This window comes from Phodopus roborovskii, unplaced genomic scaffold (assembly GCF_943737965.1).
Source record: "Phodopus roborovskii unplaced genomic scaffold, PHOROB, whole genome shotgun sequence".
Lineage (NCBI taxonomy): Eukaryota > Metazoa > Chordata > Mammalia > Rodentia > Cricetidae > Phodopus > Phodopus roborovskii.
This window is the reverse complement of record NW_026126485.1, coordinates 19,549,449-19,567,132: the sequence shown is the minus strand read 5'-3', so window position 1 is coordinate 19,567,132 and position 17,684 is coordinate 19,549,449. Positions and strand designations below refer to the sequence as shown.

General features: G+C 48.8%; 1 protein-coding gene across 2 annotated transcripts; it reads right to left on the bottom strand.

Moving 5' to 3' along the window:
• Positions 1 to 351: 351 nt before the first annotated feature.
• On the bottom strand, positions 352 to 17,548 carry Man2b1 (mannosidase alpha class 2B member 1). Of its 2 annotated transcripts, none has more exons than XM_051195022.1 (24): positions 17,190 to 17,548; positions 15,676 to 15,778; positions 15,377 to 15,550; positions 14,722 to 14,915; positions 13,602 to 13,734; positions 13,242 to 13,387; positions 11,787 to 11,903; positions 9,375 to 9,457; positions 9,173 to 9,293; positions 9,027 to 9,105; positions 8,380 to 8,489; positions 8,029 to 8,136; positions 7,709 to 7,825; positions 6,919 to 7,104; positions 5,381 to 5,478; positions 5,170 to 5,287; positions 2,708 to 2,826; positions 2,524 to 2,625; positions 2,313 to 2,400; positions 2,129 to 2,209; positions 1,532 to 1,759; positions 1,124 to 1,279; positions 936 to 1,038; positions 352 to 549 (listed from the first exon to the last, which is right to left on the bottom strand). In XM_051195022.1, exons 1-24 carry the CDS (start codon positions 17,532 to 17,534, stop codon positions 440 to 442), a joined length of 3,219 nt encoding a protein of 1,072 aa, XP_051050979.1. In that variant the 5' UTR covers positions 17,535 to 17,548; the 3' UTR covers positions 352 to 439. The 2 variants fall into 2 exon arrangements, with proteins under 2 accessions (XP_051050979.1, XP_051050981.1); XM_051195024.1 differs by having other exon boundaries at positions 9,375 to 9,454; positions 17,190 to 17,545.
• Positions 17,549 to 17,684: the final 136 nt, after the last annotated feature.

The following is a 17,684-nucleotide window of genomic DNA, read 5'->3' as shown; positions in this document are numbered from 1 at the left end:
TATCCCACCTCCTCCAGAACCTTCCAGATTCCTTGCCTAGATCTGACCCAAAGGCTGGGATACAAAGACCCAGGGTGCAGCTGGGTTTTGGATGCCATGTTTCTGCATGGCCTATTCTCTGCCTGTTGAGACAGTTGTATGAGGGCCTGTGTGGACAAAGGATATGAGTGGGAGGAGAGGGAGGAAGCCATCCATGAGTGAGATGGAGAGAGAACATGCTGGTGTGGCAATTCCAATGGAGAGGTAACCTCTAGGCAGGGCCTGGGAGCAGAGCTGAGCTAGGGTCTGCTCACCTCCCTAGATCCCATACTCTGTGTCCCCTCCTCAAAAATAATGCACAGTCACTGGGTGTTCTGAGTCTTAGTAGTTGCCTTTTAATGATTTTTGTGAGTGGTTACAGCAAGAAAAGGGGACAGGCCTGCCCCTCCTCCCGGGGGGCCTAGCTGAATTTTTGCCATTGAACTGTGGCCACAAAGGTACGAATTTCCATGGGATGCAGTGTGACTGAGGTAGGGTCCAACTTGGAGGGAGCAGGGTAGGAGACGGGACCTGTTGATCAGCAGAGGACAACTGAGGCCTGAACACATTCATACACACCCACCTCTCAACTCTGCCCCAGGGCCTCACATCCAGATCTTTCAGGCACTGCCCTATGCCTGAACACACTTCAAGATTCCCCAAACCCTCTCTAACTTCTGATCATTGTCCTCATACCCCAAAGGTGATAAGACGCCATCCTAGAACTAGACACTGATGGGATCAACACATCCTTGGCTCAAAATTCCATGCCCCAAACTCGAAGTGCATTGCTGGTATGCTGTCCCCACTGCTCACTCTTCAGCCCGTCCTCAAGCTCTGCACTGGCTCCTAACCAACAACCCTCACACTCCACCCTCAGCAGCCAGCCCCAGGCAGGGTCCCTGCCAGGTCTTCACCAGTGTTTGTCATCCACTTTAGCCTGGAAGCCTTGGACAGGAGCTGGTTGGCTGCCAGTGTGGTCTCCTGAAGCTGGGTGATGGTGAAGGCCTGGAACAGGTTCTGCAGGGAATAGATGGATCTGGCTGAGATGCAAAACCCAGTTTTTGCCAGTGTCTCTCCTGTCTTTCAGCTCAACCCTCCTCACCTCCAAGTTCAAGGTTACAGGGGAGCTCAGGTTGCGGCCTGAATCTTCTGTCACAGCAAACTGATGCTCCAAGCGCAGCAGCAGCATGTTTGGTCCCCAGTGGGCCAGGGTAAGCAGATGCACTTGGGGAGGGAGGTCCTGGTGAAGTCCAGAGAACTGGAAAGAAGGGGTAAGTCTAAGAGGACTGGCTGGAGCCTGGCTGGCAGTCAGCATGAACTTGCAGGAAATGAAGCTGAATGGGAAGGAACATTGATGAGGCAGACTCAGTACTGAAACACATTGCTTACAACAGGGTGGAGCTCATTCCTACGTGGAAAGGCTTAAACTGAGGATGAACTCAGGCCTGGAAAGGGGGCTTAGAAGGCGTCACTCGGGTTCTCCCTTTCTGCCCACCTTGTTGTCCCTCACCTGTGTCCTTGGTGCCTCCTGGGAGTAATATGGACTGCTCTCACCCTCAGCCAGCACCACCTGAGGGGCCAGGACCTCCTTCTCTACCAGCAGTCGGTGTCTTGCAGCTGCATCACTAACAGAACTCAAAAGCACAAGGTGGCGCCCTTGCACCGTACTCCCAGTCCCAGACTCCAACAGGGGCTCAGCTACTCCTCGATCATCATCTGCCAACAGCCGCCGGTGCACCTGGGAGGGGTGGCCAGGAAAGAGTGAGGCTTGCAGGGGTTCTAACAGAAACTAAAGACGAGTGAACAATGACGAGCAAGGCCAGGGGCTGGAAGGGACCAGCAGAAGCGAGGTCCAACTAACAAAAGAGAAAGACAAAGAAAGGTAAGTGTCCAGCAAGTCAAGGCCTGAACAAGGACTGGGTAAGAGGAGTGTTGACACATAGAAATTAATTCCAAAGCTAGTCATGGTGATGCAGGCCAGTAATCCCACACAAGAAAGGGAGCAAAGGGGAGAGGATGGGACCACGGCCACAGCCAGGAAGCGGGTACCAAGCCTTCAGGCTTGGCTGGGTCTGGATGGACCCTATGGGGAACACCCAGCTCTCACCATGAGCTCCAGTGAGCCATCCTTCAGACTGCTACCCCCCTGGGAGCGGTCGGTCACCACGGTCAGCTGCATGTGCCCATCCTAGGTATAAGGGTAACTGAGAATGTGGGTCCCTTCTGGGAGCCCACCTTGCCCCAGGTATCTGGGAGATGCTTCTAGACTGAGGCAGTGGCAGGGCAGATACCGAGATGTAGATTCGAGTGTTGACAGGATAGTAATTTCCAGCCACAGGTTCAGTCTGATTTAATCTCCAAGTGTGTCGATAATCGAGCCTGGGAAGAAGTGTGAAGCCGTCAGATTTGGGGTCCTGCTTCCTCTTCCCACACTCATCATCTCCTAATCCCCATAGCCCTGAGATCCCACACACCACAGACTCCCCGGCTCCCTTTTCCTACCTCCTCTTCAGGATTTCCCTGCCGTTGCTGTCAGTGTAGAACTTTCCCTTTGTTTTCATCGGGGTGTCAAAGCGGCTGATGACCTCCTTCCCCAAATTATCTCTGTGCTCAATGGGAAAGTACCCCTGTGAGTCTCCTAAACACCACTGGGCCTGCTCCTCACTCCAGAAAGTATACTACATACTTCACTGGGATTGGTCCCACCGTCCATTCCAGCTCCAAGTGACGCTGTCCTGGGTACAGACGAATCACTTGAGAACACCACGCTGAAAACTTCTGATGTACCTCCTGCACCAAGGCTGTCTGTGGGCACACAGGAGCACTGGTGTCAGCCATATTGAGAATGCTAAGAATCCCATAAAGGAACACCCCACTAACATCCACCTCACAGACTAACTCAGTGCAATGCTCTCACAGCTGCTTGTTTTGCTGTGTATAGGATACATGTGGAGATCGAAGGGTAACTTGCAGGAATTGGTTCTCCCTTTTTATCACGTGGGTTCCAGGGACTAAACACAGGTACGTTTGGTGGAAAGCACCTTTACTCACTTACCATCTTACCAGCTCCTCCCTCTCACCTCCCTCCCCCACCTCTACCCTTTACCCTTGCTGATGGAATTTTTTGAGCTAGGGTCTCAAGTACTTCAGGCTAACCTCAAACTCCGTAGGAGTCAAAAGGGAAAACTGGCCCTGAACTGCCGCCTCTACCTCCTCAGCGCCGGGATCCCAGGTGTGTGCTACTATGCCTGACAAGCCGCATAGCCCTTGCCTGAATCCATATACACTTGCTATTCACTATTTCCCCATCTTCCCTGCTTAGGAGTCTAAGACGTTGATGATCCCTCACGGAAGGCCTCACACTCCCTGGGGAGTGGATGGAGGTGGATGGGGGGACTGTGGGAGGTATGGGAAGATGGGAGAGAGAGGAAACTGGAATGGATATGTAAAATAAGAAAAAAATATTAAATTAAAAAAATAGGAGTCTAGTGTTACATGTCTAGTCTTCTTTGTGCTATCAGGAACTGTGTGGCCACACTCTGTCCCCATGGAAAATGACCAAGGTAGTCTGAACAATGTTCCTGACCCTTTCCCTCTCACTGGCTCAAATACAGATGTGGTGGCTAGAGCCTGACTGTTTATTTTGGATCATGAAGGGGAAGTTGATCATTAAAGAGGTTAGAGGGACAAGAACAAAACAGAAGACAGGTTGGTAAATGTCTGGATGCCCAGACATTCTGTTAGAAGGAAAGAATCTTTTTCTTTCCTTGGTTTTTGTTTTTTTGTTTGTTTGTTTGTTTTGTTTTGTTTTGTTTTGAGATAGGGTCTCACTCTGTAGACCAGGCTGACCTCAAATTACAGAGATCCACCTGCCTCTGCCTCTCAGTGCTGGAATCAAAGGTATGTACCACCATGCATGGCCCAGAAGAAAAGAGTCTTTTGTTTGTTTGTTTTTCGAGACAAGGTTTCTCTGTGTAGCCCTGGCTATCTTGGGACTCACTCTAGAGACCAGGCTGTCCTCGAATTTGGAGATCCACCTGCCTTTGTCTCCCGAGTGCTGGAACTAAAGGTGTGAGCTAGCACCACCTGGCCTCTAACCCTTCTTTTAGTATCAGTGTGTAGACTTGCCTAGTGGGGAATCACATCAGATGTGAGTCTCAGAAGCCTGAATCTACTCCTTTCCCACCCTAGAAGAAAACATGAGGAAATCATTAGAGGTCACTTGAGACTTTTAAGAAAAATAAAGAGTGAATTATCAAATATATATACACATATAAATATTTTTGTTGCTGTTTTTGTGCATATGTTTATATGTGTACGTGTGTGTGTGTGTGTGTGTGTGTGTGAGAGAGAGAGAGAGAGAGAGAGAGAGAGAGAGAGAGAGAGAGAGACAGAGAGACAGAGAGACAGAAAGAAAGTCCCACTACATAGCCTAGGCTAGCTTTGAACCTGAGATACTTCTGCCTCAGCCACCCAAGGGCTGTTATTACAGCCTCTTCCTTTTGTGATGGTGTGGAGCTAGAACTCAGCCTTTACTCATACACAAGTGACTTAAACTACAGTCTACATTCCAAGACATAAACTCATTCATAGACCTTGGTGAACTCTAAGCAATTATATTTTGCCAACCCCTTCACCTCCAATTTCCACAGTGAGGCATGGACGTGAACATGTTGACAGATATGTTTATACAAGCAGGTTTTCCTCCTGCAGAGGGAGCCTGGATCTTACTCCATATGTAAAGAAGTAAAGCCAGGCATGGTGGTGCATTCCTGCAATCCTAGCACTCCTGAGGCTGAGAGGTAAGATCAAGAGCTCTGAGGCTGGGCTGGGATATACAGTAAAAGCTTTTTTAGGCAACAGAACGATGGTGGTGGGGAAAGGTGCTTGCAGCCAAGCCTGATGATCTGCATTCTATCCTAGGGACCCATGTGGTAGACTCCCATAAACTGTCTTCTAACCTTCACACATATGCACACAGAAATACACATGCACACGCATACACACGCACACACACACAAATAATATTTAAAATAACAAATATGAAATAATTCCCCCCCACACACCCTACCTGTGGTACATCCTGTTCTCAGAGTCCACAATCCCATCCCTAGGCCCAAAACCCACTCATGGTTTCTGGCTACAGACCTTCACCAGATGGATCTGAGCCCAACGGCTTACAGGCAATGGTTTAAGATGGCTGGGTCTGAAGATGTAGGCACCAGAGGCCTGAGAACTTATCTTATCACCGGTGCTGGCATTATACCTAGGACCAGAACAAATGAGCATCAGGGAGGGCCCTCAGCTCTCAGCTGCCCCAGCTCTGTACACCCGCGCTGAGATAGCAACCCTTTCTCACCAAAAGAAGCCTTGGCTCACAGGCAGCGAGAGGGTCTGTTCCATGTTTTCAATCTTCATCAATAACCCTGTGTCAGAGTCAAACGTAGCCCGGATATACTGGGTGGGAAATGGAGCACACATGTGGACAAGCACCTCCTCAGCAGGGAAAGCTCCAGCCCTCCCTACGATGGCTTCCCTCATTTCAGCCACTGCTGTGCCTAATCCAATAGGCAAACACCATTGTAACCTCCATTTCCATAAGCTTTAGCCTCTGGCCACTTCTCTACACACCATGGCCCTCTAGGGCTAACTCAGCCTTTTGCAGAAACCCTCACTTCTATACTTATCCAGTCTCTTCACCCCACAGCAACAGAGCCAACTGTGGTACCCGAAATCGACCATAGTCTTCATCTGCTCCAGAGTTAGACCAATATATATCATCTGACTCATGAGCCAAATACCAGAAACCATAAGGCTTCCAGTGGGCATAGAAATATTTTCATGTTGTAAAAATGATCATAATTCAGTTGACAAGAGTGCTTGGTTAGCATGTATGAAGCCCTCCACACCATATAAATCTGTCATCATATCAGTGGGATTTAGTGATGTATACAGGTGGATATATGCACATGATTGCAGGTGCCTGCAAGGCCAGGGGCATTGTGTCTCTCTAGATCTGGAGTTATAGGCAGTTGGTTATGTGCTGCTAGATGTAGGCACTGGGAACTGAACTCTCTGTAAGAGCAGTGCATTCTCTTCACATACTGAGCCATTTCTCCAGCTGTGCTGGGTAGTTTTATGTCGACTTGACACAGAGCTAGAGTCATCTAAGAGGAGGGAAACTCAACTGAGAAAATGCCTCTTTAAGACATAAAGGCTATAGGCAAGTCTGTACAACATTTTCTTAATTAGTGATTAATGGGGAGGACCCAGCCTACTGTAGGTAGAGACATCCCTGGGCTGGTGGTCCTGGGTTCTATAAGAAAGCAGGCTGAGCAAGCCATGAAGAGCAAGCCAGTGAGCAGCACCCCTCCACGGCCTCTGCATCAGCTCCTGCCTCCAGGTTCCTGCCATGTTTGAGCTCCTTTCCTGACTTCCCTCAGTGATGCACTGTTACCTGGAAGTGTAGGCATAATAAACTCCTCCCAACTGTTTTAGGTCATGGTGTTTCATCATAGCAGTATAAACCCTAACTGAGACACCAGCTCTTCATTTATCTGTTTCTGGGGGGTGGGTGCCAGAGCTTCACAGGTGCTAGGCAAGAGTCTATCACTAAGTACAATCCGAGCCTTCATCTGTCTCCTTATCTAAGAAGCCTTCCGTGACCCCACACACACCTTCCTGCCATGGGCCCTACATAGCTATATCAACCTCATGGTTACACTAGACTTACACAACTGCTCCAGAAAGGAAACTGAGGCTCGCAGCCACCCTCCTCACTAAAAAAACACACAATCAAGAGAGATGGATGTAAACCAAGGACCCAGAATTTAAATAGTTTTATAACGCTTTAAATTTGTCACAGAGGCAAGGAAGGGAATTCAAGGACAGTCTCACCTCATTTTCAATGGCCAAGACATGGGACCTGGATTTTTTAGACCTGGTCAGCAGGCTGTAGGACTGGGGATTTGGGGCAGTCACCTTGGCCACAGAATAAATACTGAAGCCCAGGGCAGGCACTGAGGCTGAGAACAGCAGATCCCACTGGTACCTCTTACTGTAGGAGCTGGGCCGCAACACCACCTTGATGAAAGAGGACGCTAGTCAAAAGTCAAGAAGGCCTCACAGGGTAAGGGATGCACAGAAGAGGAGATCTAGGTGTGACAGGAGAGGGAGAAGACATTTGCCTAGCACATTCTATACCTACTTCAAAGAAGAAGGCATGGGAAGGAGTGGGGAAGAGGAAGGAGGAAGAGACAGGGAGAGAGGGGGAGCAGAGAGAGGCCAGGGGTCTGGGAGAAAACAGCAAGTAGAGAGAGAGAGACAGGAGGGGGAGTCAGAGGTTCGGGAAAGGGGACCTCGGGGTGGAGAGGCTATCCACAAACAGAGAATCTGCTAGGGAAACCATGAGGTGACCCAAACCTGCAATCCTAAGACAGGAAGAGGCTAGCCTGGGCTAAAAAGTGAAAGCCGTCAGAAAGAAGAGAGAGGAGGGGTCAGAACAAAGGAGGGAAGGGAAATCCCAACAGGGACATTTAGAAGAGTTGTCATTTGTGGGAGAGAGATGTTCCTGACATTAAGGGGCAGAGGTGGGAGACGCACAGAAGAAGGGACTCATGGCGGTAGATACTGACAGGGTCTGGGACCGCACTGGGGAAGGGAGGGGTCATTGTGCAGGCAAGCTCACATTACTGGGCACAGTCTTTCCATTAGGGTCCTTCACAAAGAAGAGGCCTTCACTGACAGGCAGCCGGACCATATGTTGCACCTTCCGGCCCAAAGGATTGTAAACAGTTACCTGGAACTTTGATAGGAAAGGCAGAGTCACGGCAGGCCTCCAAACCCATCCAGCAGAGCATCTCCCCACACAGTCCTGGCCTCCCAGGCCAAGCCATGCCCCTTGTGATGAACTATCCTGTCCCATTTTCTTGTGCTCAGAACAGCATTCCCTTCATTGCACTTCACCTACTGGGGTTCAGTCTCACCTGCTTCCCAGTCCTTACTCACATGCTGTGACTTCTGGCTGACTGGACAGATGCTGATGTTGAGCTCCCGGCAGAAGGAGAAGTTCTGTTTCTGGCGGCTGAGCTGTGCCAGTGCATTGCTCACCAGAACCTGATGACAATCACCAAAAGGTCTGCACCCAAGGTCTACACCCCAGGAAACCTGGTGGAGCCCCTACCAAGGCCCAGTCTCTCCTACCTAGACCCAGCCCCATTTCCTGTAAGCTCCACCCCTTCTCTCCCAAGAATGGCCCCTCCTCCTCCCCAATACCCTGCCCCTAAGAATCCTTTGGGGCAGGCCCATCACCCTGAACCACACCCATTCCTGGTTACTTCATGGTCCTTGCCCTCATACCTCACAGGGTTCCCAGCCTGCTGCCAGCTGACGAGCATAGTCATTTACAACATTCTGCCTTGCAGTACCGGAGACTGCGTCGTGGTGCTGCAGCACAGCCATTGCCTCATCTGCCAACAGAAGGAACATCCGTTGGATGCCATCTTCCACAGGACTGAGCCCCAACACCAAGTAAGCACACACAAGGCCCTGTGCAGGGAAACGGGGCTCTTAGGAGAATTAAGAATAGCTCTGGAAGGCTGCAGCCATCGATGGCTCACTAGCCAAGGGCACTGGCTGACCTTTCAAAGGTCTAGGGTTTGGCTCCTGACATCACGTGTCTATTTGTCTATAGAAGCTGTCTATAACTTCAACTCTGGGGATCTGACATATTTATTTGGCCTCCAAAGTCACCAAATATGCATTTGGTACACTATTATACATGCAGGCAAAACACACACATAAAAATAAATGGATTTAAAAGAAAGAACCCAAAGTCTAGGGATGCAGCTCAATGTTCAGGGATACAATGCTGTATAGCAGTCAAGAGGTCCAGGGTTCGATCCCAAGCACCACCAAAAGGAAAGTGCCCTAGGGATGGTTTTGGTTTCTAGCTTCAATCCTCTCTCCCACCCCGTTCAGTTCCATGAATGACAGATGACACTCACTAAGGGGTGCACTGTCTCCTGAGCCATAGGGTCCTGTGCTGGCTGCAGGACCAGCCAGTGCCTCCAGCTGGTTGCACACCTGAGGAGAAAGAGGTATTTTAGGCAGCAGCTCCTCAAGGATCCTGGCTCCCCAAATGCTCACTCACCTGCAGGAAGTTGTAGCTGAGGCGCTCATAGCGTTTGAGGGCTGGCCTGCTAGAAAAATAGCCTGTCCAGAACATGTGAGGGCCGTCAGCATAAGGAAAGAAGTCATCCTCCTTCACAGACCTGCACAGGGCCATTGAAAGCAGTCAACAGACAGAACACATCAATCCCACCCCAAGCTCCCCAGTCCCCTGCCCCAAATACCAGGTTAGATTGGCCTTGTTCAGCTCCCAGAGGTAACACGTAGGGGTGGAGTAGAGAACATGGACATTGCTCACCTCTGTCTGCTGGGAGAAGGCATGTGTGAGCCTCAGGATCTGTACCATTTAGGGCCCACAGGCATCCAAAAGTCAAGTTTTCTATTCTTTTTGTTGTTCTTCACTTAATGCTTATATTTAATTTAATGTTGGCCTGCATGAATGTTCACACACCACCTGTATTCCTGGTGCCCATGAAGGTCAGAAAAGGGCACCAGAACCCCTGGAGCTGTCGTTACAGATGGCTGTGAGCCATGTGGGTCCTCTGGAAGTGCAGCCCATTCTCCGACCCTCTGAACCATCTCTCCAGCCCCTAAACACCCTTTCTGAGTACAAAACAGCAGTCAAATGTGGGTGTGTGTCCTGGCCAAGACCAAACACTGTCATTCTTAAAAGGGTTTCAGGGATAATTCTATAAGTTTATATAACTTTCTCTTTTCTTTCTTATTTGTTTTGATTGAGACATTCTCCCTGTGTTATCCAGCTACCCGGGCAAGTCTAGGAAGTTTTGAGTTCAAGTGATCCTCCTGCCTCAGCCTCCCTGCTAGCTAGGACTATAAGCATAGACAGCTGCACCTAGACAGCTTACAAAACCTTTGATTATTTAAAACAGGGAGATATTGGGCTTGTGGAGCTCAATTGGTATGGTGCTTGCCAAGCTTATACAAAGTCAGTTTAACCCCTAGCACACCTGTAATGCTACCCCTCCAGAGGTATAGGCCTAGCAAAAGTGCACAGTCATTCTCAGCCACACAGCAAGCAGAGGCCAGCCAAAAATTAAGTATGTCATTATAGGGTAGAAATGATCTTCTTCTTTCTTTCTTTTTTTTTTTTTTTTTTTTTTTTTTTTAAGCACTGTCAGACTACCAAAAGACAGATCCACTGGTCTCTGCTCCCAAATGCTAAGATTAAAAGCATGCTGCACCATGCCAGGCTATAATTTTTTTTTTTTAAGGAATTGGGATTTCTACTCAGCTGGCCTTAAAATAGAGATTAGCTGGGACACCCAAATAATCACAAGGGTCTTCAAAACTGGAAGGGGCAGCTGGAGTGTGAAGCCCTTGCCAAGCATATGTGAAACTCGAACATGAACCCCAACCATGAAAAAGAGGAGGAAAAGGAACAGAAGGAGGGGAAGGAGTCGGCGACAGTAGGGCTTTAATTCCAGCACTTGAGAGGCAGAGCTCTGTGATTTCAAGGCCAACCAGGGATATATAGTAAGATCCTATCTCTTAACAATAGAGACAGAGAAATGGCTCAGTGGTTAAGAGTACCATTTGCTGTTTCAGAGAACCCAGATTTCAGATCCCAACAGCACATGGCGGCTTACAATTATCTGGAACTCCAATTCCAGGGAATTCAAGTCTGGCCTCTGTACCAGCATATACATTGTACACAGACACATATGCAAACAAAATACCCACACACATAAAGTAACTAAATAATTTTTTTAAAGAAGAAAGGGGAGGAGTGGGAAGAGGGGTGTGTAGAAGAGGAGAGGAAGAGGAAAATATAGAAGAGAAGAAAAGACAGGAAGAGCATGTAGAAGAGAAGGGAGTGGATGGGAAGAAGACAGGAAAAAAACTAGGAACAGAGAAGTAGAAATAATGAGGCTAATCACGGTGTCCTGCATCTTTAATCCCAGCATAAAAAACTAGGAATAGCCAACTGTGAACTTGTATTACAAGAAGGCAGGGAGCCCAGATAAGAGTACAATGCAGGTTTGTTGACGGCCAGCCTAGCTCCAGGTTCAATTCTCAGAGGATTGAGACAGAGACCAATAAAGCAGAACACTATCCTCCTCTGACCTCCAAGAACAAATGCAGCTCCTGCACACACACGCACTCATGCAGGCACGCATGCACCACACACACACACACACACACACACACACACACACACACACACACACAATTTTAGAAAACTAAAACTATGCTAAACGTGGTAGCACACGCCTTTAGTCCCAGCCCTCAAGAGGCAGAGGCAGGGGGAATCTCTGGGTTCAAGGCCAGCCTGGTCTACAGTGAGTTCCGGGACAGCCAGAGCTGCACTGGAAACCTTGTCTCAAAGAAAAAGGAAAACTAAAAGTAACTTTATTTTTGTTTTGTGTGTGTGTGTGTGTGTGTGTGTGTGTGTGTGTGTTTTTTTTTTTTTTTTTTTTTTGAGACAAGGTCTTGAGAGAGAGAGAGAGAGAGAGAGAGTGTATGTGTGTCCGTCCCAGGCTAGCCTCCAACTCAAAGCAATCCTCGGCGTCACTAGTACTGGGGGACACCACTGTACGGGGCACTTTCCCCTTTATCTCAGGCATTTGGCTGTAGTGACAGAAAGCTGATTAACACACACAGGGAAGCACACTGACCTGATTGTTGACCAGGAAGATAAGCTTGTCCATGTTTTTGAACCACATGTTGGCGTTCTCATACTGGAAGTCTGAACCCATTGTCATCACAATATGGTTGGTTCGGTAATGCTGTTGCTATAGATGAGAAGGCAATCCTCAGGCCAGGGTGTCCTGGACTGTCCCTATGCTGAGTATGCAAAGGTACATGTGGGGGCCTAGGGATGCTCAAGACCCCAGGCTGGATCCCCAGTACAGGGGGGGGGAGGTGACCCACACTCAAGAACACATGGGGACTATGGCACATAGAAGCGGAAGGAAAAACAAAAATTACCATGAGGGGAGGGGGTGTGACTCTGCCAGGAGAAAGTTTCACTAGCATGCACCAGGGCCCGGGTTTGAAATCAGGCATGGAAGTGCACACCTATATTCTCAGCACTCTGGGAATGGTGGCAGGGAGATCAGAAGCTCAAAGCCAGCCTCGCCTACACAGCAAGTACGAGACCAGCTTGGGCTACATGAGACCTTATCTGAACACAACAACAAAACAACCAGTAGTTGCTAAAGTACTCTAGGGTTCGCTACTCATATGAGGTTACAAGGGACAGGACCCTACTCTCATATACAGCCTCCTCCCTCTCCTGTTTACTTATAAGGAGAGGGGACACATGCTATGGTGTGAATGTTACAGCACCAGCTTGGAGACTGGAGGACAATTTACAGGACTCACTGCTCTTCTTCCACCAAGTGGGTTCTGGAAATTGAACTCAGGGTGTCAAGCTGGGCAGCAAGCACCTTTATCCACTGAGCAACTCACCGGTCCACTTCTTTGGTTTGCTTACTTGTTTTATCTTGAGGCAGGGTCTCCCTACATAGTCCTAGGCTGGTTTCAAGCTCATGGAGATCAACTGCCTCTGCCCACCCCCAGTGCTGGGATTAAGGTGTGCACTACCATAGCTGGCCCACATCTTTTTTCTTAAATAAGGTATGTAGGGGAGGGGCACAGGGTGGGGGGTTCTGTATATTTACACATGTTTGTCGGGGTGCATTTGCCTCTACACTTGTACAAATCAGAAGGGAGTGTCAAGTGTCCCCCTACCATTCTCCACCTGTTCCTTTGAGGTAGAGTCTCTCCCTGAACCTGGGACTTGAACTTTCTTTACTAGGCTGAAATTTAGAAGTGCCAGTGATCCCTGTCTCTCCATCCCTAGGAGCTAGGCCTCCAGATAAGTCCCAAACAGGAGTTTGCAGTCAGGGTGACTAGCTTATTATGTGGTTCCAGGATCCAAACTCTGGTCCTCATAATTGAGCAGCAAATACTCTAAGTGCTGAGCTATCTCTCCAGCTCCTTATGTATCCTTCTAATGAAGAATAAATCCCAAAGAGAAATCCCTTGAAGGCATTCCCCTGGGTTTTGAGAAAGGTTAGACTCCTGTGCCTGCCTTCTCTGGACCATGGTGTAAATATCTATGTTACCTGGGAATAGGCCAGCTCCAGGAAGTAACTGACCAAAGTCTCTGCATTGTACTCAGGGCTTTGGGAATCCTCCACCAAAGGTTGGTCTGCACATAACACATCCCAGCACAGGTTCTTCGGAGGATTGTAATTATTGGGGAGCACACCTGTAAACCAAATTGGACTCAGCACCCCAGACCTGCCCTAGGGTGATAACCTGTCATGTCCCACCCAGAATAGACTTCTGAATCAGAAAGTGGTGATACAAAAAGAAAACACAGCTCAAAAATCATTAAAAATTCTAAGGTAATCACAAAAACCCACCTGTACCCTTCTGAGCTTGAGATCTTGTATGACTGTCCTACCCTCCTACCTCCTCACCAGTAAAGAGGTCAGCAGTTGGGGGCTTCAAGCTGGCACTGCCCCTCCACACCTCCTCCATCTTCAGTTTCTTCTCCCGAACAATTTTATCTTGATAGTCAATACGCCCAAGGAAGAAGCCATCAAAACCCATCTGCAGTGCAGAAGGAAGGACAGAGTGAAGGGTGCAGGTCCTTCTTGCCCAGTTGGGAAAGATAGCACAGAGAAAGTAAGCACAACTTAAACTAGGTTTGGGGGGCTGAAAAAATGGCTCAGTGGTTAAGAGCCCTATCTGCTCTTCCAGAAGACCAGGGTTCAGTACCCAGCATCTATATGGCGGCTCACAATCAGCTATTACTCTAATTCACTATCAGCCATTACTCCAATTCCAGGAGATCCTACAATTGCTCTCTGTAGGCACCATACACACATGGTGCACAGACATACATCAAGCAAAACACTCATATATTAAATAATACATGGCATGACAAAATAGCTATATGCATTAAAGAATAAAACTAATAATAAATAAAGCTAGATTTTTTTTTTTTTTTTTGAGACAGGCTCTCAGTCTGAGGCCATGCTGACATCAATCTCACAGTCCCCCTGCACCAGTCTCCCAAGTGTGGACATTTCAGGCATGGGTCCCACAAAACTTGGCTGTGTACTTCTAAGCTTGAAAGGGTGAGCAAAGAAGAGGCACTCTAAATCCAAAACCCCTTCCACCTCCCTGGTTATGTCAAAGCCAAAAGGATGCTTTTCCACTCTCTGCAATCCAAGGTGAGGATAGGTCAGCACACACACAAAGCTGGTTTTAAAGCAGGGTAGCACCACTGGTCACTGTTCAGAGAGGAGCCTCAACCCTAGCAAGCTGGTGGAGTCCAAATTTTAATACAGCCTTGTCAAGGGAAGGGACCAAACCAGCTGGAGAAAGGCGAAACAATTTAAACTTGCGGTGCCCTAGGACATAGACCAGGGCTTGAACTCAACTCACAGGAGTCAAATTCACCCAAGAGGTGGCATCTGAGCAGCCAGGGTCTAGTCCCAGAAATTGCTAGAGAAGGGCAGGGTTTGAGCAGCTAAAGGAAGAGTTGAAGTTAAGTTAAAGGTCAGGTCCAAAAGAAAATAGGGTGGTTGGCACCTGGGCAAACAGAGAGGCCTGTTCTCGAGAGTGTCCAAAAGGATCAATATGCCAGGCTACACGGGGGCGCCCACTGCTACCGAATGTGTCTTCCAGGAAGCGTAGCCCAAGTGTCATCTGATCTACAATAGCACCATAGTAGGTAGTTGCCTCATCATTCATCACCCAGCCACCATTGACAAACTCCAGGCGCCCTGTGCAAGGAAGGCAAGGAGAGAAGATTATCTGTTAGGAACAGGTCTAGGCAAGGCTAGGAAAACAGACCATACTGTTACTGAAGCTGGAGACCAGGGGAGAAGCCTATGCTTAGATCTGCATGACAGGCTTCCTGGGAAGCCACTGGAGGCAGGGCCTTGTGGGACACAGGTCTCCACATGAAAAGAGATTCTAAGCAGGTGAACTATAGGTACAGAGTACACACATTAAGATATAATTTAAAAAATATATATATATCCCAGGCCTTTAGTTCCAGCACTAGGGAAGCAGAAGAATTTCCATAAGTTGAAGGCCATCCTGATGTACATATCAAGTTCCAGGCCAGCATGGGCTATGTAATAAGACACTGTCCTAATAAATAATAGTCATAAACAAATAAATAATCTCCAAGATCAATCTGGGTTGGGCTTCCCCCTGACATTCCTTGGGGCAGACTCACCCTGATGCACCAGTTCCCGTACTGTGTCCTGTGTTGCATTTGTCTGCTCCTTCCACCAACGGGAAAAGAAAGCCATCTCCACGTAGATGAAGCGGCGGGTGGGATCCTCCAGTAGAGAGGAGACTACTGAGTCTAGGATGTACTGAACAGATGCATGCTGAACATCATTTAGGACTGTGGACATGAAGGTCAGACATGCCTTGATACAAGATGACTCATAGTACAAGCAAGATATCACCACACTCACCCTGATGTCCAGGTCCCTGAAAAACTTAGAAGGGCCCCCACTCTTTACTCACTGCCGTAATAGTACTGGTCCACTGTCTTCAGCCAGCCTACATCATCATGCGTGTGAGGCAACAGGTGCACGTTGAGCATGCCTGGCTTCACTGTGGGACATGTCTGCACAGAGACCCCAAAACATACACATTCACTGTCAATAACCAAGCGCTGAGAGGCGCTGAGCATTGATGGCGCACGCCTTTAATCCCAGCACTCGGGAGGCATAGGCAAGCGGATCTCTCTTTTAGTTCGAGTCCAGCTAGCTCCAGGACAGGCTCCAAAGCAATACAGAGAAACCCTGTCTCAAAAAATAAGAACAAACAAACAAACAAAAAAATGGAGGTTTCCTACATGCACAGGCTCCTCCATACTGCATGGAGGGCTGTTGTCTCCTATGTCCTAAGACTATGGTTTGATTGAACCTGAGCCAGGGAGTTGCCTGACTTGGGATCCCTCTACCAGGGAAGTTGAGGGAGGAGAATGGCAAAGTCAAGCCTTACTTGGGTTACAGAATGGGTTAAAACCTGGCTTGGGAACCAATGGCCCATGCCTCTAATCCCAGCACTCCAGCAGCAGAGGCAGGAGGATCTCTGAGTTCGAGGCCAGCCTGGTCTACAGTGAGTTTCAGGACAGGCTCCAAAACAATACAGAGAAACCCTGTCTCTGGGGGGGAAAAAAAGAGTTGAGAGGCCAGCAGGAGGCTCTGAGGTAAAATCTTTGCCTAGTGTGTCCAAGACTGTAAGCTTGACCTCCACCATCACAAACACACAGGGAGCTGTATGAGTCTTGACTCTGGAGTGACATGGAGAGATCAAAAGCTATCATCTGTCCCAGACTTTGTCAAGTAGGACACACCAAGTATTGTGCTCATAGAACAAATCCCACTTTGCACAAACCTCATCGGGCAGAGTTCATACTCCAGGGTAACAACTTTAGCAGTAGCTGGGGTTAGCTAAGCATTCACAGACAGCAGGCAACCACCCTTAGATGTGGGGCAATGTTAGCTTTAATTGTACACTGAGGCATGGTGTAGAGAGGTCACTTGCACAAGGAAGGAGCCAAGAAGCTGAGAAGCCAAACTGGGACTCCAGGCAACCTGAAGGGAGACGAATAAGGAATACTCTGGAAAAGAAAATGGGGAACCCTTCCATGTGATGTAGTCAGATCTGCAAAGCTGGCGTTCCTGCAGAGGCACCCCAAATGGTGCACAGCGAGTTCATGCAAGTGGAACCATTGCCAACACAACATGTATGGAACTTAGCGTCCTGTTCTCAGGTGGCTGCCCATCCTTGACCCAACCAATCACAGTTAAGTGCATGCAAAGTCCAAGCAGGCCAGCTGGAGTCACAGGGAGATGGATACAATCTTGTGCAGCCCTGTTCCCAGGCGCACGCCAGACCTTTCCAGAGACCCAATGCACGCACTTAGATCACACCATCAGATCAGCAGCAATCACCTATAGATCAGTGCCACCCACACCTCTGGTTCAACTCTAGCCCAAATACATTACCGCCCTCAGAACCCAGCTCACCTCGTAGCCCGCGGCCCAAGCGCCAGGTGTGGCCAGTAACAACCAGAAGAGAAAAAAAATAAGCAGGACAGGCGAACCTAGAGTGCAAGAGTTCATCCAGACCCACCCAGCACTCCTGCCACCAGCACAGACACCGGAGGCCAGCGGTGGGGTGCCCATGGCTCCGGAGAGGCCGCTTCCGCGGGTTTCCCTAACCCAGCTAAATCCCGGAGAACGCTCCGCCCCCAGAACCCGAACCAGCCAATCGGCGCAGAAGGGGGCAGGGCCATCTACGAGCTGTGACTGTAGACTGGTGTTTTGAGCAATTAGAGAACAGGGAAGTACTGAGTCTGTCCCCACCCCCATTCCACCCAAGGTTCTTTTGGCAGGAGCCCTTAGCTGTAAAGCTTTGCTATACTTTTGTATGAGTGTAAGCAAAGGACTCAACTTTTCCAGTGGACGTTAGTGTTTCTTAAGGAGTGGAAAGTGTAGATGGGATCCTAGGGTACCATACTG